General features: G+C 37.6%; 1 protein-coding gene across 3 annotated transcripts in view; it reads left to right on the top strand.

Moving 5' to 3' along the window:
- Positions 1–419: 419 nt before the first annotated feature.
- Positions 420–23597, top strand: part of Esr1 (estrogen receptor 1) — a 379897-nt gene continuing 356719 nt past the window's right edge. For 2 of the 3 annotated variants that reach the window (XM_047558193.1, XM_047558192.1), the window contains exon 1: positions 420–463. In XM_047558193.1, the coding sequence (XP_047414149.1) occupies positions 454–463 (10 nt within the window). In that variant the 5' untranslated portion in view covers positions 420–453. Of the gene's footprint in view, positions 464–824; positions 963–23597 lie in introns of those variants that run through there. The other variant, XM_047558194.1, reaches the window with a different exon arrangement.

The following is a 23597-nucleotide window of genomic DNA, read 5'->3' as shown; positions in this document are numbered from 1 at the left end:
CTTCTGCGCTGAGCCCAAGAGGTACAGTGGCCAGAGAGAGTCCCCTCCTCCTCCCTTCATCTGTCTCCGCCCTCACTTCCGGAAAACTAGCCTTTCTCAGACTTTCAGAATGGAAAAAGCTAATATGTATTTTAAAAAGTCCTTTAGAGTACATGCCACATAGCCTACAGCAGACTTTATAAGCTATTAAAATTTCAATATCATTAAAAAATTTTAATATTATTTTAAAGCTCATTTTTCTACTTTAGAATGTTTGTCACTGTGTTCTAAGCAAACAAACACACACCAACAATCAAAAACCCCATAAACTTGTAAACAATTGCAGGAACATGCCAGACAGTTTATGGAAGAATCATAGGGCAGAAGAAGGAGTTCAAAGTCAGAGAAGCTGAACCTGTGCAGGTCACCAAAGTCGGGAAGGTCATTAATCAGCGACAAGAGAAAGTTACTAAGATGCTCACAGGTAGGTCTCATTCCTGCTTTTAGCTGTGGCTGATTTTAGATGAACGAAATTGTTCCAAATGTGCTGAATGAAAGCTTTATTGACTCCCCACCCCATTTGTCTAGACTTCAAGTTTTATTATGAGTAAACAGAAAATGGGCTGGATTACATTAAAAAAATTTTGGGGGTGGATGAACACATGACTTTGCTCTTGTTAAACATCTATCAAAACGGAAGTGCTAAGCAAGTTAGAATCAGTCCTGGATGGAAGGCCACTGCCGCCTTTATTATTTGAAGGAGATTTTCCAGTCCCAGTCAAATGGTGGTGCTAGTTCTTTATTCTTGAGTTTCTGCATTTCCTAATTTCATGGTCACAACAGCCTCAGAACGGTTTCTACCAAAACTGAAAATGCAGGCTCCCTGTTCAGCAGCTCTGTAACGGGCAGCAAAGGTTAAGGCCCCTTCTGCTGCCCTTCTCTACCACAAGAAGACAGTCTCTGAGTGACTTTCTTCTCCTCAAGTAGGTACTCCTATTTCTTCTTCTGAATTGATTATTTTTTCTTTTGGCTATAATGTGCTACTGTGTTCAAGCAGGGTATAAGCTCAGAGCTTACCTTTCTTGCGAAATGATGTTCATTTCTCTCTCACGTCTCCAGGGGTATTTTGCAAAGTTCCTAGAAAGTCTTATCATGATGTTAGCATGTTGATGTGAACTTGGTAGTAAGATTCAGCTGAGTCACAGGGCAACCCGACGGCCTCTCCTTTGTACAGCACCGACAGGCTTCCTGCCTGCCCCAGATAACTGTATTTATTGGATCCAGCTCTAGCCATGAGATACCATGGTTGCAATGTGTTGGAATTTTAGAAGTTCATGACTGAAGTGATCTCGAACTAGCCTGAACACTGTTTCCTTAATCTTTCTTTGGTGCTATAACTCATGTGAGTTTGAACTAAGCAATCGGAATAAAACATTATTTATTTCCTGAAGGCAGATGAGTTTTCTGAAAAGCTGTGCGAGGTAGCAATACGAGGACGAGACACTGGGTCTTGAAATTGCCCCATGATTTTAGGCAAGTTCTTTTGAGTCCTGTGGTTCTGGTTTTCTCTATCTGAACACACCTGCTAATGACTTTCTGCAGCCGGTTGGTGTGCACATTAACTACAGCACCACATGTAGCCTGTTGCTCCCGTAATGACGTGGTAGTCCAAAAAGATAGGGCAGGATACTTTCATTTTGGTTACAGGAATGCTACACGTTTCAGGAAATGTTCATTAAGTCGTAAGTTTCATGCTGGCTTAAGAAGCTAACCAGTTTTTGTTTTCTTTGACATGCATGTAGAAGTCAACATGATTAACAATTTTTTTTTTAAGTTTCTTAATAGAAGGGTTGGCTTTATTAGGACTTGAAATCATGATACTGATTCCTATTCCAAAGTACCAGATTTTTAATGATTTTATGGGTGAGATCTAATAAGCTCACAGAGTACGTTCAAATATAAGGTTGTTGGGAAACTTGTCTGGTTTTGAATAAGATTTATATATATATATATATATATATTTAAAAATATATATATATTTACAATATAAAAATATACTTGTTTATTAATGTTGAGAGTGAACTTAGGGGAACCAGGTAGGAATACTTGAACTAAATCATAGATTGCACAGAGAACCAAAAAACAAACAAAAAATTAAGTAGGATAGGAATCTCTGAGTTCTTGGATTCAGAGCCCATTCTATTCTTTAAAATTCCGTCCTATTTCTTAAAAGCAAATGTTTGCTCTGGTTTTATTAATATCCTATGAAGGGTGCCAACTAGAACTTGGGATGCAAAGACATAGTCTCATTACCATAGAAGTTGGATACAATACTGTACGTGTCGTTAGATTTTCCAGAAAATTAGAATAAAAAATAATGTAGGCATCAGAGACAGGATGCAGGAAAAAAAGGCAAAATTTTGATTATAAACACAAGGGGTATATTTACTAGTAAGATATTTTTCTCAGGCTCTTGGAGATACTTGTTTTGTTTTATAACTGGTGACAGTCGAGGAAAGGCATAAAGCTCTTGTACTTAAATGAGAATGAAACCAAACAACTACCTTTTATTTCAGTGAACTCTGTGTCTCTCATTCAGTGTAGGATTCAGAGCTAGTGCCCTCCACCTGTCCCCTAACACTTACTCTAAAGCAACCTGCACTGTAACCATGACACCTGGTACCGGTTGAACATTCTTATCTGGTTGTCTGTAGGGCTTCTCTGAGTATTTGTCTGTATTCCTTTAGCTCAGTTGGTTGGAACAAATGCTGAGACTGAGGCTCATTGGTCGAAATTTTGTTTGATCCGAATGGAGAAAAGCTCTGCTCTGTAAAGAGGCAAAAAAAAAGAGGAGGTAGCTCTGAGAAGACCATCGAGTTACTGGTAAGAAAACCTCACAGCATATTCTTCATCCATGGTGGGTGAGATGTGGTCCTGCCCACCTACCTCCACCAGGGCTGAGTCTCTGTCGTTAATTCCTCAGAAAGAGACACTACCCGTGAAGCCCCTGCAAAGAGTCTAATAAGGCGCCATTTTAAAAGTATTTTACAGGTGACACTTGCTAACGATGGCAGTGATAAAGGTGTGCCTTCGGGGCAGCATCCTAGTAGGCTTCCTCTGGGCCTTTCCCGCTGTACCACGACAGCGAAACCTTGTACAACTGTGAGTTGATGCTTCTTTCCAAGGGAGTATAAAATTTTTCTCTCTGAAAGTCTGTGACTGTTTTAGAGTTTGAAGAGGCTCCCACTATTCATTTGCTCCTAAAAATGCTTCTATAGAGCTTGTTTTCAGCTCATTTTTTTCTATCCCAGATAACTCTTGAGTGAAGTTTCAGACACAAATAACTAGGATATGACTAATTCCAAGACTTAGTTACATCACTCTCTACCTGTGCAATTCAGGCAGAATTTCACCTCTGACCTCGAGGTTCTCATCTGCAAAGCAGGGTACCAAGACTAGCCAACAGATATAATTTAGTGGAAAAAGTGAGATTAAACCACTTATTAAATTACTTGCACTCGTCAAGTGATAGAAATCGACACAAGAAAGTAGTTTTCATTCCAAGTCTAGTACGGTGCCTTGTGCTCAAAAAAATGTTGGCAAATATATGAACAGAACTCAAGGTTAGTACCATGACTGATAGGAGTTGGCATCCATCTGATCATAACCAGGGACTTACCCTGAAAAATAATGGGTGGTCAGTTCAGCCCACTGAGAAAGCCACCTGCTGAATAAGTACAAAGTGTTGAAAGAGGAGGCTCAGAAACCTCCAATGTCCTTATTCCCTTATTTCTCTGCTTTGTGGCTGTAGGATAGTTACATTCCTTTGGGATAAGAAAGGTAGCCAGGAATATCTTGCTGAGATGGCAATACTTCATTATAAAATTTTTCACATTATATGAAATATTTCAAGGAGTAGGGGTAGGTGGAGTTCAGTGGTACAGCACCACGCCCCACCCCCACCCTCCCCCCAAAAAAGAAAAACAAAAAGCATTTTGCTTTGTTGGGTAAAATCTTAGCCCATGAATGCAGAGCATGTTAAATCCTAATTCAGCGTGGTACCAAAGAACTGAAATAGTCTCTCCCTCACTGATCACACATGTATTTCGGGCCCACGATGTTGTAATAATAGCAATTACATTAGCACTTACTGTTTCGGTAGATCTTATTTTGTGTGATACTTTTATAAGTATATCACGCTTGATCCTCACGCCAACACCAGGTCATAAACAGTAATATGACTCCCAACATACAAATGAGGAAACTAAGTCTTTGCAAGTAAGGGATTTGTCTCATATTATACAGCTTTGTAAATGACAAACCTAGCCCTGGAAGATAAACGCATCTAATTTCAAAATTCATGTTCCCTGCTATTACTTGAAATAGTATTCATTTCTAAAGTCTCTCTTCGATGTGGACTTCACCTTGGAGAAGCAGGCTGAGCTCAGAGAAGATATTATACCTTCCCTAAGGCTCGATATCTTCATCTGTGCAATGGGAATAATGATATTGAATTTAATAGAATTTTGTGGCTACTGATGAAAATTCAATGTGATAGTGTCTGTAAGAGAGCGTTGTGAAAAATTCACTTTAATCAAATGCAAATTATTACAGGGAACACACAAATTATGACTCAGTTACATGTAACATCTTGTCACCAGGTGAGTGAGGGTAGCCTGGGTGTGGTGCTGGGCAGTGGGTAGGAGAGGCAGGTCATTTTGTGCATCCGGAGAACTGACAGCATGGAAGTGTGGGTCCAGAGAGTTCTGGCTCCCTAGGCACGTGGCAAAACATGCATATGAGTAAAGGGCAGTGTGGACGGGGTTGTGGGGGAAGATGGCGACCTTCTCCCTGGGCCATCTTTGCAAACTTGGGGGATGATCTCTGATTTATTGGGAGAAAACAAATGCCTAGGAGCTGCCCCAGGCTTGCTGCTGTAAAAACCATGAAGACTCTTACTGGCTGTTCGCGTGGAGTGGCGGTGTCCTGTGAGTCCGGCCTTCAGGAGCTTAATCCAGCTTTGGTCTCTTATTTGAGGCTGACATTGTCATCGACTCTTGATTCTTTCGTGCTTTCCTGCTAAGAATGGATGTAACTGGGGCACAATCTTCCACCTCTCTTTTCTCATTGCCTTGGAGATGATGTCCAGGACCTTCGTGGTTACTGTCAATCACAAGAGGAAGAGACAGGCCACGACAAGATGACAAGTCTGGGGAACTTGTGAAGTTAAGCAACTTGCAAGTCTCTGTAGTCAAGGTTCCGGCTCTTCACTGGTCAAGGAGAGTGCCACTGGGTTTTGGCCATTTCTTCTTCCTTGGATCTCACTTACCTGTTCTCTTCTCAAATGGCTAGCAGTTGAGCTCCCAACATGCACCTCCTTCCCAAGGCTGGTGCAGAACCCAGCAGGGTTCTTCTGAAAATGGGTGATCTGCATTTCTTTTTTCTTCCTTTTTTGTGGAACTGGGGATGGAACCCAGGGTTCCTTGCATGATAGGCAAGCACTCTACCACTGAGCTATCTCCCTAGCCCTGTGATCCAAATTTCTTTCTTCTTTTCAAATTCACTTTAGATTTTTACTTATTTATTTATTTATTTATATTGGTTCTTTTAGTTATACATGACAGTAGAGTCCATTTTTATATAATTATACAAGCATGGAATATATCCTAATCTAATTAGGACCCCAGTTTTATGAATGTACACGATCTTGAGATTCACTGTGGTATATTAATATACACACAGTACAGTTATGTCAGATTCATTCCACTGTCTTTCCTTTTCCCATCCCATCTTCCCCTCTGTCTAATGAATTTCTATTCCCCATTCCCTCCACCCCACCTTATTGTGGGTTAGCTTCCACATATCAGAGAAAATATTCGGCCTTTGTTTTTTTTGGGATTGGTTTATTTCACTTGGCAAATAGTCTCCAGTTCCATCCATTTACTGGTAAATGTCATAAAGTTATTCTTCTTTATGATTGAGTAATACTCCATGGTGTATATATGCAACAATTTCTCTCTATTCATTGGTTGAAGGGCACCTAGTTTGGCTCCATAGCTTAGTTATTGTGAATTGTACTGCTACGAGCATTGATGTGCCATCTTGCTGTAGTATACTGACTTTTAAAATTAATAAATTTTATTTTATTTGTTCCAATTAGTTGTATATGACAGTAGAATGCATTTATATATTTTGATAGATCATATATAAATGGAGTATAATCTCTCATTTTTCTGATTATACATATTGTAGGATCACATTGTTCATGCAATCATTTATGTACTTGAGGTAATAATGTCTGTTTCACTCTATTATAATTCCCTCCCCCATACCCCTTCCCTTCCCTTCATTCCCCTCTACCTGATATAAAGTAATTCTATTCCCTATGCCCACCACTTATTGTGAATTAGCATCCGCATATTAGAGAAAACATTTGGCTTTTGTTTTTTTGGGTTTGGCTTATTTCACTTAGCATTATATTCTCTAACTCCATCCATTTATCAGCAAATGCCAGAAGTTCATTCTTCTTTAAAACTGAGTGATATTCCATCTTATCAAAATATCAAAATATACTACATTTTCTTTATCAATTCATCTGTTGAAGGGCATCTAGGTTGGTTCCATAGTTTAGCTATTGTGAATTGAGCTGCTATAAACATGATGTGGCTATGTCACTGTCGTATGCTGATTTAAAATTCTTTGGCTATATACTGAGAAGTGGGATAATTGGGTCAAATGGTGGTTACATTTCAAGTTTTCTGAGGAATCTCAATACTGCTTTCCAGAGTAGTTGCACCAATTTGCAGTCCTACCAGCAATGTATGAGTGTACTCCTTCCCCCACATTCTTGCCAACATTTATTGTTACTTGCATTCTTAATAATTGTTACTCTAGTTGGAGCGAGATGAAATCTCAGTGTAATTTTAAATAGCATTTCTCTAATTGCTTGAGATGTTGAACATTTTTTCATGTATTTGTTTACCATTCATATTTCTTCATTTGAGAAGTGTCTGTTTAGTTCTTTTGCACATTTATTGGTTGGTTTATTTGAATTTTTGGTGTTAAGTTTTTTGAGTTCTTTGTAAATACTGAAAATTAACACCATATCTAAGGTATAGGAGGCAAAGATATTCTCTCATTCTGTAGGTTCTCTCTTCATGCTCTTGATGGTTTCCTTTGCTGTGAAGAAGCTTTTTAGTTTGATGCCATCCTATTTATAAATTTTTGAGTTTACATCTTGCACTTTAGGAACCTTGTTAAGGAAATCAGTTCCTTAGTCAACATGTTGGAGTGTTGGGCCTACATTTTCTTCTAATAGGTGTGGGGTTTCTGGCCTAATTCCTAAGTCTTTGATCCACTTTGAGGTGAGTTTTGTGCAGGGTGAGAGATAGGAGTTCAGTTTCATGCTACTGCATATGGATTTCCAGTTTACCCAGAACCATTTGTTGAAGAAGCCCTTTTCTCCTCTGTATGTTTTTGGCACCTTTGTCTAGTATGAGATAACTGTATTTATGTGGGTTTGTCTCTGTGTCTTCTATTCTATTCCATTGTCTTCTTGCCTGTTTTGCTGTCAATGCCATGCTGTTTTTGTTACTATGGGTCTATAGTATAATTTAAGGTTTGGTATTGTGATGCCTCTTCCTTTGTTTTTCTTACTAAGGATTGCTTTGGCTATTTTGGTTCTCTTATTTTTCAAATGAATTTCATGACTGTTTTTTCTATTTCTATGAAGGATTTCATTGGAATTTTAATGGGAATCACATTAAATCTGTATAGTGCTTTTGGTAGTATGGCCATTTTGACAATATTAATTCTGTCTATCCAAGAACATAGGAGAAGTGATCTGCATTTCTGAGACCCATCTTCCTCTGCTATTCTTAGAAATGGTCTTATTGGGATATTTCCTTCCAGGAGACACCAAGAAATCCAGTAGCAATTTTGAGTTTATCTGACAAAAAGCATTTGTCTTTTGTACTCTAATTTTGATTTACTACAACCAGTAGTAAACCAGGATTTATTTTCTTAAAACCTTGTGAAAAAGGGGCTTAATAAAGATGATCACATCATATGTAATAATTCATTTTAATATCTTTTATTTATTTATTTATTGTTACCAGGGATTGAACCCAGGGGTGCTTAACTACTGAGCCACGTCCTCAGCCCTTTAAAAAATTTTTTTTTTTTTTTTTTTTTTTTTTAAATTTTGAGACAGGGCCTCACTATGTTGCTTAGGGCCTCAGTAAGTTGTCATTTTGGTATCGTTTACTTTAAATCTATGTGACAAATACACACATACCCACATATGTAGGAATTTTAGAAGTCCTACTTGCATTGAGTTTTACTATAGGATATTTAGGGATTAAGTTTACTCAGAGCCAAATATAATTTAATTCGACCCACATAGTTAACTTCTTTCCCTAATTTTACCTAGGAAATGAGCAGTTACTACAGGACGCCACTGTGGCTCATTAGGCTTTGTCCTAGAGACCCTGCTCCCACGGAACAGAAATTACTCAGGCTCAGAAATGGGGTTTGCTCACAGGTGCCCGGGAAGAGCCTGCTACTCACTGGTGTTGGGGCGTAATTGTGTTTGACTGAGCCTGACATTTCTTGGATTCCTAGGCATCCTCTTACTAGGTATGGTCAGCAGGGCACTGGCTATGATATATGACTGTTATCTAATAACTATAATATACCCTTTATATCATAATGGCAGGTAACAGTGGAGTAGCATGTGATAAGTGCTTTGAGAGGGATGAGTTCTGTGAGGAGTAGGAAAGGAAGAGAGGAAGTTGTTTCTAGTTGGCGCAGGGTGTTTAGGGGTGATTTCAGGCAGGAGTGGTTTTTGACCTTGACCTTGATGTATGGGCAATGTCTCTACAGGAAGATGTAAGGAAAGGGAAGAAAATAAGCACAGTAAAGGCTTTGGGGAATCATTATCAGTTTGATAGAAATTAGGACATATGCAGGGAGGCAGTAGGAGATGATCTAGGAATGGAGAGTTCATGTCATTTTGGGGAATTTGCACTTCATAGCGTAAGCATTAGAGATTTTGCTGTAGGGTCAGAAAGAAATAATGCCTTAAATTTAGGAAAATACTGTAGAGTTTGGAGTTTTCAGATGATAAATGAGTGCATCCATATGGAGGTGATCTGAATAGTGCAAGAGAGGTGAACTATTCACTTAAAGGGAACAACTTAAATCGAACAATTTAATAAATATTTTAGGAATTGCTCTTTAAACCATGATTATTTATGGTTGTAGAGAAGATTTTGTTCCAAAAATGACTAATGGAGAAACAAGTGGGAGTCAAAAGATCTTACTTTGCCACTGATGTGCTTATCAAATAATTGCAGACTCTGAGGTCTATATCCTTAACTGTAAATTGGGTTTGACAACTACCGGGCACCCATTGAAGCACTAAACTAGTGGTATTCTGGAGTCCAGGGGCTAGAACCTGGCAGGTACCACACCTCATATGTATGAAAGGCTATTTACTCAGAATATTTTCATAGGACAATGTTTATTTGGACTGGAAATAGATTCATAAGAAAGGAGTTCATATCTCTACTGGTAATAGTGCTATTACTACTAATATCAGTCATCTCTAAGATAACTCTTAATCTTATTGTGATTAATAGGATCATTATAATTTTTGTGTATACTTATTAAATAGATATTTTTTGTTGGGCACTGAAAGTTTTGACTTTGGAGGCCTCAGTTCTCTCACAAAATGGACACGGGCGTTGAACTAGGAAACCACATGGTCTCTGAGGCTGCACCTTTGATAATCTGGTGGTTCTTACCTGCAGCCACCTCGGATTAGAACAGTGAGTTCAGATACCATCATAAGCCCAATCAAACTGATAGGCATCTGTCTGGGAGTAAGAGACAGACTCATCACTATCCCATAAACTCAGGGTTCTAGTTGGAAAGGTGAAATGATTTGTCTTTCCACTGCCAAAATGCTTAGCATTATGGAAATGGGGAGCTGACTCCAGGGATTGTGGGTAGAAGAAAGTGGGAAGGTTGGACTTTCTCTCTTCCTCTTTCCTCTTACAGGGAAATAAAAGGCAGGGGCAACAATTATGAAAAGAAAAATGGTAAAGAGCAGTCTGTGGTGGGAGAAAAGGCCAAGTGCACTCAATAATCTAATTTCATTTATAATAAATCTCCAGGGCTGGTGCTTCACTTCTGAGAGTGCTCAGTGGCTAACACCTGGCTTTTGTATTTGAGCAGAGACGTACAGAGAGAAGGTGATATTGTACCACTCAGCAGGAAGAACATTGCTCATATTGGTTTGATGGTCTTTCCCTTTAGATCACTCAACCTGCACAAAGTAAGCAGACAGGTACTTTAGATCTAGTTTGGAACAAAAAAGATTCATAGAAAAGTGTTTTCGAGGAAAAGAAAAGTCAAAAAGTAAAGATCTGCTTACTGCGGCATTCATGTTGCATAAGTTGTATTAAAGTAGTTGAGTATTAATCATTTAGAACAGTTCACAAGTTATTCACATTTGGATGATGTGGGAACCTCATTTCACTTCTTTCTCACCATCTGGATTCTGTCCATTTTACTCCTCCCTCAGCACTTGGAATGGAAATGAAATTTCAATGTGCCAATTTTCTACTTGTTAGAAGCTATGGTAATATGTTCAGTAGGAAAGGGGATTTATATTGTTATGTAGAAGGAGGGTTCGGGATTATCTAAGGCTTTCATTTGTTGATAGGATTGCTAGAATCCATTACTATCAATGTTTGAGAACTGGGTGCACTAGAGAAATTTATAGACGTACAAAAGTGTAACCAATGTGGGGTGCACTTGACTTCTTTATCCAGCTCTTTAGTTCTAAATTTATTGTTAGTTTTATTTATCAAACCAATTCTCAGAGGAGTGGTATTTGCTGTGGCCACAAGGAAACATCTGTGAGTTTAAACCTTAGAGGCAAAAAGCCAGCTAGAACATTTGGCATAATGAAGCTCAGATTGCAGAAGAGAAAAATTAATCAAGGAAACCCTCAAAACTATTGAGACTACACTAAAGAAAAGTGTCTTATCACTGATACGCTGAAGGACTGAGTTCACATTAATTAAGAAATGTCAGAATCCATCATGAATCAAGTAGGAGTGTCATACTCTGGTAAATTTGGAAGTTGATGTTAATCTGACTGCCAGGATTTATGGTAGATTATATAATGGAATCCCAAGTTCTAAGACATCAAAGGAAAATTCTGGCTCTTCCTTCATCCATTCTCTTAGGTCAAGCCTACCCAGCCAAAAGCCAAATGGAGAGTTGAGCAATTATCTGAAGTGGGCAGTAGAGACGGCCAAACCAGATAATGCATGATCCGAAAGTCACTGTGGAGGGGAAAAGTGGACTGAAAGTAGGGTAGGAGTGAGGTGGAATGTCAAGAAATTTGGTCAGTGTCCACGGTTCAAACTTACTGAATAACAGCCAATGCCTTCTTCATGTAGTTGTTTAGAATGAGACTGAAGGACGAGGATAAAAATAAAAGAGGCTCGCTACAGAGGTTGTTGTAAGTTTGTGCAGAGTTGCTCCATATCTGTATTATTATCTGTGACATGTCTAATCCTGAGTATTTCCAGGGATTGGATTCCACTGTTTTAGACTAGTGGGTTGAATTGGTGGAGAAAACTGACTTACGGAGGGGGTGGGTCTTTTACAGTTTTGTTGAACGTTGTATTTCATTAGTCTTTTTACCCTCCACAGTGCATGCTGGCGAATTTTCCGTTGAAAACTCTGATGCTCTCTCGCCTTTCTCATGTCCTCATGTGGCAATTTTTATACCTTCTTAATTTTAGCAGAACCTGAGAAGGAAGCATACAAGTCTGTTAGAAGTGGATTGCATTGTTTTTGGTAAAAGAAAAAAGAAAGAAAAAAAATAAAACCTCCAAAAGTCTCAGAGTCAGTGTGGTATTTTTAAAAATTGAATGTGGAAACCATAAGCTACTCACTTTGAGCAGATGTTTCCCAACTCCAAATTCTAGCTATCCATCATTATCCCCTTTGTCAGTGTAGACTCGGTCATTGTCAAAACTCTTTCATTCAATGTCATGCTTTCCATTTGTTGGTTTTTTTTTTTTTTAATTGAGAAAAGTTCATAAATTAAGTTCACTATTGCTTAGAATAAGGAAAAGACACAGGCACACTAGTATTTCAGATGGAAAAACAAAGTTAAGAAATTAAATGAGTTTTTTTCACGTTATTATGTTTTGTACATGGGGAGTCATGATACAGCATTTTAGAAACAAACAAACAAGCACAAATAAACCCCAGGACCTGATTTTCAATAGCTTAAGTTGATGTTTGAAACCCATAGTAAAAAATGCCCTGTGGCATATTGTTGAAGCCCTCCAAGGGAGTCCATTGAAATACCTTATAATAAAGTAGAAATTCAAAAGCAGTTTTACAAGTAAATAAGGATTAAGAAAGTTGTAGAAGCAATGGACTGAAACCATGTATTAAATGGCATTGCTAATTCGTCATTTGCTGATTATCTGGTAAAACCACACAGCCATCACAGATGACTGTGCTGGACACAGGTTTTGAGACATTGTGGACCAGGAGGTTTTGTGCTAATGGCAAAATGAATCTGCAGAAATTAAAGTCATTCCCTGGATGTGAGTTGAGATAGTTGGCTATGGCCTATAAGTAAATGAATCAAAATGACTAATTACATCAGTGGTAAATAGCTCAGGCTATTTACTTAGTTTCATAGAAACTATGATCAGGGAACTTGATCTGAGCAGATAAGGGAGACATTGATTCTTCAGTGCCACTAATAAGGAAGACTACTTTTATTTTTAATTACCTTGTTTTATTTAAGTGGGGGATAAAATCAGAATTCATAAAGGAGATCTTTGGAAATCACCCAAATTATGAAACCATCCCACTCTGTTAGAAAACAAAAGGAAGAAGAAAACCAAGAAGACATAAGCACAAAAATCTCTTTATCCTGTTCAGGACTGCAGTATCAAATTTCAACTCGGCTCTTTCCAGAAAGGATGTAGATTCAGATCTCAATTGAACTACCATCAAAGTAGGTGATCCTATTAGTTTCCCTATTTCTCAGCTTCTTTCGGGGATACATAAAATCTAATTTGACCCTCAGTTTGGGGAATGAGTTTTCATTTAATTTCTTTGATTATTGAGCAGGTATTGCCAGGGGCTTAGCAGTACATTTGCTCTCTGAGGAGTACTACAGGTGTGTTTCTTGAGTTCAAGTGCAGGATACAATCTGAACTACCACCATTTAAAAAGTCCCCCTAGACTACTGTGTGGTTGAAGTTTCTTTAGTTGTTATCAGGGAGGTTGACCAACTTATCTACAATGTTCAATATTTCATTCTCAATATAGAAAACCCTACTTAAAAAAATCCTTTAAATATTATTTTCTTTCTCTAATAGTTTTATCATAGCTGCTAGCAAGTGAAACATTTCCTTATTGGAATTTCACAACTTCCTTCTTGTCTTGCCAGTTGTCTGATGTTAATTAGACACAAGATGTGAGTTTGTATTTAACCCTAAAATCAGAGAACATCTTCAGAATGTAGACTTTATATGTTCAGTTACTATATAAAACCAGAGACATAACTCTTACATTCTCAGACAAGATTGGACACATGCAGAGTAGTATGCCAATAGACCTCTTATATTTTCAATAATTAGGAAATCTTCCTATGGAATTTAATTATTCAAAGTGACAAGCGGCAGTTTCATCAGGAAAAAAAAGCATTTAGGTGGGAAAGCAGACTTTTTTTTGTATTGTGATTACCAAATAATCAGATCATTTTTATTTAAAATTTAAAGAGAAAATAACTCACTGACCTCCAAGTCCTTTCTTATTTGCTCCATAAAACATTTTAAAACTAGTTCAGAACCCTTTTGGAAAGCCATGCTTATATTACAATGAAAGCTGTTACCATTGCCTAAAGCCTGCTGGAGAAACTGTGTAGTTATTTTGCAGTATGTGAATCCAGTAGTAGGCATGTGATATATTATATTAAATCCCCTCTTATTTGTAAATTCCATGCTATCCTTCAAAATTAAAAGCCCAAGAAGCCTGGGTCAACTTAATAATATGTAAGGTTTGTTTTTATGTAACCTGCCTGAATTGCAGGGGAGGTCAGGGTATGGACCTACGTCTGTCTGTCAATCAGCTAGAGAGGCCAGGGCTAAACCTGATCTCACTAGGGTCCAAACTGGCGTATTAGGCTCAGAGAGATGACCTAATTGGAGAACTAGTAGTTTTGGTGAAGTATTTCAGGAAAGTTTTTGGTGAGACCTTACTTAAGAAATGAAGGTTTCCTAGGCAAAGACTTTGGTGACTAATCAAAATGTTAAATAATATTACCAATTCCAGGCTTAGTCACTGTCCTCAGAAGTGCTGTGGAACTGGTTAGGTCGGTTTTCTGAGGATGCTGGAGATGATCAACTGTCCCCAGGCACGTGAAGCCCTCTGAACTTGTCTGCAAGAACAAAGCTGACTGCAGGCTATGTAGAAGCTCCCACCCCCAAAATTGCTCTGGCTTAAGAATCAAAGACAGTTATGGTTCTAATACCTTATTAAGCGTCTGAGCAACCGCAGATCAACTCTCATGTGAATCACAGCAGAGCCAGGGGCACGGCTGCGGCAGCTTCTCACTTCCAAGAAGACAGTGCCTGGAGCTAGTTGCCAACCTAGTGTAGCCAGCTTGATTTCTCTTTTGGACAGCAAGGGGAAAGACAATGGAAAAAGGGAAGGACAGAGTACTAACAAATACACGAGTCTCTATCTAGATTAAAATGCTAGGAGAACCAGTGCAAAGCCTGGGAGTTTGGACCCCACATCATTTTCAGTATATCATCCTACTTCCTTTCTCCCTTTGTGTTCCCATCCGCTCCTCTGGTCTCTGAATAGTCTTGCATTTCTTTTCCTACTTTGAGGTCCCGGATGTGAAGTTGACTATTCCAGAAAGGTCTAAGGTTGCTATTGCTGTGACTTTGAAAGAGGTCTGAAACAAAGCCATCAGGCTTCTAGCTGGCATGGAACTCAGGATTTAATGGTGAGTAACCGCAACACTTAGGTGGTACGCCAGAATCATTCTTTCCCATGCCAGCTGCTCTTCCACTTATAAGTCACCCCAAAGATTAGTGTTTCTCCTGTCTCAGATGTATTTGGCTCCATTAATATGAAATGTTGGTCTTAAGTAGAAAGAACCTGAAGGTTAAAAAAGGAAATACATGAAGTGTTTGTTAATAGGTTACAGAGTGTCTGCATGTGGGGTTCCCCACGAGCTCTCTAAATTTAAAGTCCTATGTCTTTCATGGTCTAGTTTTCTCATTCCTGGGGTCGGTGAGTTCAGTCAAGTAGTTAATAAAATGACAGTAATAACAGTTATCCATTATTTTGGTGCTTTGTACTTTATAAAGATAACTCATTTGGTCTCTAGGGGTGGGTGTCTGTACACTCACTTTCTAGGGAAGCAAACTAAAGCTCAGAGAACTCAAGTAATTTTCTGAAGTCCACCTCTCTGGTAAGTGGTATAACAAGACTGGGATTCAGGATCTTGGCCACTGTAAGTAGGGGTTTCCAGGTGAAGGCAGGCGAAAGGCATTGATACTGGCGGAAATACAGAAAGTGGTAATGAAATGGGAAGTCTCCTCCCCATAGACTCTCACCATCCATTTGAAATGAGGAGCTCAAATTTCTCTGTGAATTGGTATTTGTGTCCCCACTGTGTGGGACAGATGCTTATGATTTTCTTTTCTTTTCTTTTCTTTTTTTTTTTTAACATTTAGAGCTCATTTATTCAAGTTGAGAACTCTGAGTCTGTGTCTTTACCAGGCATGGACAATGACTTTTCAATTTTTTGTCATCCTATAAGTACATTTTCCTGCTTATAAATGACACTTAATAAAGTCAACTGATTAAATATATCTAGATCAATTTTACTTATTAAAAAGACAACAGGCAAAATTAGCTAACCAGTCTCTTCCATCAGTCCTCAGGCTGACTTTTCTCCAACTAGTGAGAATGTGTCACAGGATTTTGTACCAAAATAGAGAGTGGAAGGGGTCCCTTGACCAGACCATTGGTTTTGCTTCCCGGTTTATGATAGGTAATGGTAAATATGATTTTGGGGGTTCTGGAAATTTGACCTAAAGATGGAAAGAGATGACACAAACGTGCACAGGATAGCAGAGGGAAGGGCGATCCACAGCACTGGTAAATCACACCTGAATGATCAGGAACTGACTACAATGTAACAATGTGTTCACTTTCATTCATAAACAAGCAACCATTACACTTCATTCTCTATTTAGAGTATATTATTTCTCTACTATATTCTCACTTGGTGTCTATTTGTTGTGATTTCTTCTAGTTTTGACTCTATCGCATTGCTTTAATCTGTCTCTAAGTAAATTACAACCCAATAAATATATTTTAGTATTTTTTTTTTTACAATTCTTTGTGTCAGGTGACAGGAGGAAGGGGCTTCTTTTATTAATTTATCAGTCTGTATATAACCTAACAGCAAGCATAAACACACTCTGATTATGGTTAGTGAAGTCTAATTGGTTATGGTTTATTCAATTTATTTTGCCTGTCTACATAATAATGCCACACACATAGGTGATTACACTAGTTTTCTACTCACATTATTGACCTGACATATAATATTAAATATGATGGATCACTACGTTCTATCTACTCAGAAGTTATATGTATACAACAAGTGAAAATCTTAGTCATCTGGAATTCCATGATTTCAGAACAAGCCAGACACCTGGAGCTGGAATCAGTTATGAACACAGCGCCCAAATCCAAGTCTACATTTTCTTCCCATTGCAACACTTAGCTATTGTTTAGACACATGGTTAAATAATAATATGATATTATCTGTCAAAGTGTAGATGACATTTTGTTACTAGTTGAGCATTGAAAAGCTCTACAGAGTAATTTTGGGATTTTTACTCAGTTCAAACATGCAGAACACATTTCTTCAAATTACTTTCACAAGAGAAACTGGTTAATGTGCTTTAAAGAAATTCACCATGTTTCTGTTGATCTTTCTTCAATCCTGATGGGTCACAGGAAAAATGATGTATCGGGGAATCCTTGTTCACCCAGGAAGCAAGAGTCCTTCCAAGGGACAGGAGGGAGGGAGAGGGAGGGAAGGAGCACACCTCACAGGTTACTGGGTACCTTGTTGGCCTGTCTGTCCTTTCAGGATAGATTTCCTGGGATGAGAACAAAGCTTACTGGTTGTCCCTGCTGTGCACAAGAGCACACCAGGTCCCAAACAAGCACTATTGTCTTGTTTGCTTTCCCACACTGGCTCTACCTTATGTTTCAACTGAAATTCTTTCCACGCAGGAGGAGAAGCAAGAGAAAAAATGGAGGGAGTGTCTCCAGTTTGGGGTCCTCTGTCCAAACTTCAGGCATCTGCTCTAACTGAAAAGATGGAGAAATAAATGGCATGTGCCATTCAGCAGAGTTAACATGAAAAGCAGGTTTGGAATCATGGAAGGCTTTCTCTGCAGCCTCGGCAGAGCAGCCTCCCTGAGAGTCTGCCTGGAAATGTGGGGGTTTATGGGGTCCTAGGGTTGTAAGCTTGTCTGAGATGGGCATAGTGTGGTCACCTAGGGCTCTGTGCTTCTGCTCTTAACCAATGGGTGTGTGAGACTTGTGTTTGGGTGCTGGAGGAGCCCTGGAGGAAGGCTATGCCTCTGAACTTTTAGAATCAACTGGAAGTGTCATACTTCACTTCAAGAGGAAACCACCACCTTTCTATGCTTCCATTTAAAAATGGTATTGTGTTTTTTCATATTGTAGGGTGCCTTCTTATTTTAGTAAGTTTAGAAAAGAAAAAACATGTAGGTGGAAATCATCTATAATCTCATAAGCCACAGAAATTTGTAATAATGTTAGCACATTTTCTTTTAGTCTTTTTCTTGGTAATATGTATGTGTATAGATATACAAGTTCATGTGCACATATATGTGTGTATTGAATAACATGAAAAGATTCCACAGTATAATGTTAGTGACAATTCAAGACGGAATAATTTCCTTTTATAATACACCTGTATAATACACACATACATACATAGTATAGATGTGTAACATATATATGTATGCACACATGCACACATACAGGTATATATTTTGCAAATTGAGGTTATGTTATAGCCTTAATATTAGAATTTATTTAAATATTTCGATGTTTTAAGAAGTGTCATCTTTATTTCCTTAATATAAATTCCTAAAAGTGAAAACAGAATGTCCAAGGGGAAAGCTGTTTTTAAGGTTTTTAAGGGATGTTTTCAGATATCTTTTCTTTTCTCTTTAAAAATTACTGTATTGTAGAAACTTTCTTTCAAAATTCCAAGGGAAAATTGTCTATAATTCCATCTAGAAATAAAGTCACTATTTTGTGTCACCTTGTATGTGAGCTTACTCTGTTACTGGATCTTTCCAATAATAGATAGAATTTTATTTTCTGCATTTTCTTTGGTTATTGTGCCTTGTGTGTTTCCTGTCATGCCACAGTCTCCTTTTGGTCCGCCCTCCTTCTTTCCTGTCTCTTTGCTTCCTCCATACTCCTTCTGAGAAACCAACACATACAGCTTGATGTGCACCCACTACTCTTCTCTCACACAACCCTATACGAATGTACACACTGATATTCAGAGGAATGGTCTCCATTTGTCTTAACATGGGGGATCAACTGCATATACAATGTGTGTCGGAGTGTGTGCATGTGTGCATATTACTCTATACCTTGGTTTTCTCCTTGCAATGCATCTTGGGAATCCTTAGAACTGTACATGTATCTTATTCTTTTCAATAGTTGCAAGAGGTAGGAATTTGCGAAAATTTATACAAGTAATCTTCTTTCATCAGTTTATTCTGTTGTGAAAAGTTCTCAACACATAAAAAAAGTGCTGTCACTACAAATATTCTTAGACACATATTCTTAACTATTGGTGGTTTTATTTTTATGGTGTAATTCCCAGAAGTAGGACCGCTGGTTCAAAGGGTATGTGTATTTTTAAATTTTAATGGGTTTTTCCACATTATTTTCTAAAAATATAACAAATCACAGTCCTAATAGGAATGTTTGAGAGTATTGTTTTCCTCACTTTTCCACTGGCATTCCTGTTTCTTCACTTTCAAATTTTTGCTGATCAAGTGAATAAATTATTAATTTCCTTTTTTTTTTTTTTTTAATACATTTTGCAGTACTGGGGATTGAACCTGGGGCTTTGCACATGCTTGGCAAGTTCTCTACCACTGAACCTCATCCCCAGCCCTAATTTCCAAAGTTTTGGATGTTTAACAAGGTTAAACATCTTTTTTTCATTTTCGTTAGTCCTTTGGATTTCCTTTTACATATATAGTTTATTTTATTTACAAATGTCCTTATATTTATATTATAGATTTAAACAATTACCAGATAAACTTGCATGTGTTTATCATGAGCAGCATGGTATTTTGAACCATATATATATGTGGTGGAATGGCTAAATATAGCTAATTAATACATGTGTTATCTCACAAAATTATTCCTGTAGTGAGAACACTTAAAAGCTACTCTCTTAGCACTTTTTGAGAATTCAATGTTATTATTAGCTATAGTAACTGTGTTGTGTAATAGAACCCTTGAACTTTTTCCACCTATCTAAATGAAATTTTGTATTCTTTGATCAACATCTGCATAACTTCCCTAACCCTTGGTTACCACCATTCTACTCTATTTCTATGAGAGGAACTAAAACGTTCCATACAAGAGAGGTCATGCAAATATGTATAATCAGAAAAAATGAGAATTACACTCATTTATGTATGGTCTATCAAAATGTATAAATGTGTTCTACTGTCATGTACAATTAATTAGAACAAATAAGATAAGAAAAATTTAAAAAAAACAGAGGTCATACAGGATTTGTCTTTCTGTGCCTGGCTTATTTCACTTAGCCTAATGTCCTCTAGGTTCATCCATTTTGTTACAAATGACAGGGGTTTCTTCCTTTTTAGGGTGAACAGTATTCTGTTGTGTATATCCACCACAGTATCTTTATCCATTCATCCATCAATGGACACTTAGGTTGATTCCATATCTTAGCTATTGATGGGGGTACAGATAACCTCTTAGACATATTGATTTTAGTTTCTTTTGATATATACATAGTAGTGGGATTGCTGGATCCTATGGTAATTCTATATTTAATTTTTAAGGAAAAATACTGTTTTCCATAATAGTTGTACTAATTTACATTCATACCAACAGTGTATTATCTTGTAAATGTTTCTTTTTGCATAACAGCCATTTTAACAGTTGTGAGCAAATATCTTATTGTGCTTGTAATTTTTAATGTTTCTAATGTTTAGGGATATCCAACAACTTTTTCTATAGACTTTTTTTTTGTCACATTAGTTACTATATCTTTCCCCATCAAAAATTTCTCCTTTAAGCACAAGGCCCTGGGTTCAAATCCCCAGCACCACAAAAAAAAAAAAAATTCTCCTTTGATTTTATTTTTGTAGTTATCCTGCCATGAAATTTAAAAAGTAATTTTATGAAACTCAGTTTGTCTCTATCTTTTTTTTTTTTTTTTGCGGTGCTGGGGATTGAACCCAGGGCCCTGTGCTTATAAGGCAAGCACTTTACCAACTGAGCTATTTCCCCAGCCTCTAGTTTGTCTCTCTTCCTCTACAGATTCAGGATCTCCTTACTTTAAAAGATATCTCACATCTTTTTTTCTTACAATTTCTTCTACAAATTATATTTTCTCTTTTCCCATTTTTAACATGTTATTATTTTTTACATCTGAGTTTTTTGTGTGTCTAAAAGTGTGAGGTTCAATAGTATTTTCTTTAATTTGAATAGTCTATCATTTAAGCATCACATATGAAATAAACTTTTTCTTAATAAATCAAATTGTACTAGTATCTCTTTAAAAATCATTTACTTTATTCCACTGATATATTTTTGTATTGCTGTGATCACTATATATATATATATATATATTATATATAATACATATATAAAATACATATATATGCATATATATAATACATATTAACATTTGTGAACTTTGATGCTCTCACTCACATCATTAGCTATATTTTGGTGTAATTTTCAATGATTATTCTTCCATATGAATTTTAAAAAATTATGCAGCTTTATTTTAAAAGACCATAAACAGAAGCAGAGTATGTTAGGCTTGTTGCTATAATTAACATGAATGAATATCCTAATTTTCAGTGGTGGACTGCTTTGTGATATTATTTTCTTATTCAAGAACATGGTATACCTTTTCATTGGTTAGCTCTTGTGTTAGGTTCCTTTATGGGATTAATTCTCTTCATATTGTTCTCATATCTTTCTAGTTGTTTTTCCTATTAGAGTAAAAATAATCCCATAAGAGGAAAAAAACTAGAAGAAAATGTGTTAAACCATTAACATTAGCTGATCCTGGTGGTTGGGTTATGAATCTTTCACTTCCACTCTTCTGTATTTTCAGCCTTTTCTATATTGATGATGCATTCTTTTTATAGTGGTAAGAAATTAGTAACATGTATTTTTAAGATGTATGTCTTGAGAACTCACAGATACTGTAGTTTCTTCTGACATTCTCCTGTCATCTCACTGGATCGGTGGATCTCAAGGACAGGTCCTGGGGAGTGGGGAGAAGCTCTTTGGGGTTGTGTGTATAAGTTTAGATATTGTTTTCCTTATTAATCATCATCATCAACTGTAGCAGACAGCTGGCATCTCGTAGTGCTCAGTGAACATCAGATGAATAAGTGAGGGAATGTCATAAATCACTATAACAAAATATGGTAACATTCTGTATTTGGAAAACAAACCCAGTCTATTGTTTTCATGATATGAAATGGGAAAATGAAATTAAATAAGTGTATCACTGGTTGGCGAGAATATACAAAAGATACATCTCTTCTGTGAATCAGTAATAAGAAATTGTTCCAAGGAAGCCAGTTCTCTTCAGAGAGTTCTGTCTGGAAGATGGAGCTTGAGATTTATCTACTGATAAATGAGAAGGATGAAAAGCACTGGATTAAGTTACAATAGGGTGTCACTGTATCATCCTAAAACGTCAGCACTTAGCCCAGAGACTAACTCTGATTAAACACTCAAGCTGTGTTGGCAAATTAGACAATGTTGAATTATTTCTGATGACCAAAGAATAGAGATTTTCATTTCGAAAACATGCATGAGATCTGCCTTTCTACCTACTACTAAAATATTGTACTAATGAGAAAAATCAGCCAAAGACTGGGAGGAAAAAAAAAATCACATCTGTCTTTGCCAATGAGCTGGATACAGAGGTGATGGACTGGTTTTACTAGGCATATGACGGGAAATAGGTTATGGTGCCCCAGCAAGTCCTTGTTGCTTGCTGACAATTAGTAATGTCTGTTTAAATCATGCAGTTTTATTGGGCCTTAAAACTATCTTTTTGCTAGTTTCAGTTTCAGCAAGAGAGAAAGGCAGGGGCACGTGGAAGTTTGCTCACCGTCCACTTGAAGATCTAAGCTTTATTCCACCATTTTTCAGATATGTGCTCTCGCCACTTCTTCCTCTTCTTCATCAACTCTGGTCATTTCCCTCCCTCCTTCTCTCTTGTCTTAGCTCTTCATTTCTTCCTCTGCATCTTCAGGGTTTGGACAAGGAGCCTGAATCAGTACTGAGTCAGGAAAGAAGACTCCCTCTCCCCTAGTCTTGCTGGTTCCATCCCTGCCTTAAGCTCTGCCTTCCCTGCAGTGCTGGGTACCATTCAGCTGACAGTCTTCATTCATTCCTACCAAAAATACTGAGCCCCTGCTGTATCGAGGTAGTGTTCTGGATGCCCAGCACGACCCAATCTTGGCCTTATGGGTCTTACCTATTATGGTGGAGGCAAATCGGTAGTAAGCCAACGTGCAGGTGTAAATGGTAGAAGATGGTCACAGGAAAGAACAAAGAGTAGACTGAGGTGAGGCGGGTTGCCCAGTCCTGTGGGTGCAGAAGGAGGAAGCAGTCAGATGGCCATAGTAAGCCTTCCTCAGAAGGGAACGCGTGAGGCAGGTGAGGGGGTAAGACATGGATATCTGGGGAAGAAATTTCCAGGCTGAATTAAGAGGCAGCCCTAAGCGTCAGGGCAGGACCCTTGCTGTGTGATTGGAGAGTCACAGAGGTCAGTGTGCCTGAAGCCCAGTCAAGGAGAAAACTTGAAGGGTCAAGATGTGGCTGTGGCAGGTGAACTTCTTTTCTTTAGGGGAGTTCAAAGGGTAATGCTTTGGATAGATTTAAATGACCAGTATCTCAAATTTGTTCTGATATTATGTATATAAGCACTTTCATGTGAAAACTTGATTGGCCAGCAGACTGCTGTATGGTGATCTTCCCTCAGAACTTGAGGACAATTCTGTTTTGCAAATTTCTCTTTTTCCATTCACCCATAGAGAAGGGAGTTATTTATTTTTTTAAACATTAAAATTTCTATTTTTATTTGTTTTTTAGATATATATGATAATAGAGTGTATTTTGACATATCATACATACATGGAGTATAACTTCCCATTCTTGTGGTTGTACATGATGTGGAG

Source organism: Sciurus carolinensis, chromosome 7, assembly GCF_902686445.1.
Source record: "Sciurus carolinensis chromosome 7, mSciCar1.2, whole genome shotgun sequence".
Taxonomy (NCBI): Eukaryota; Metazoa; Chordata; class Mammalia; order Rodentia; family Sciuridae; genus Sciurus; species Sciurus carolinensis.
The sequence above is the reverse complement of the archived record's forward strand: the minus strand, read 5'-3'. Positions and strand labels throughout refer to the sequence as shown.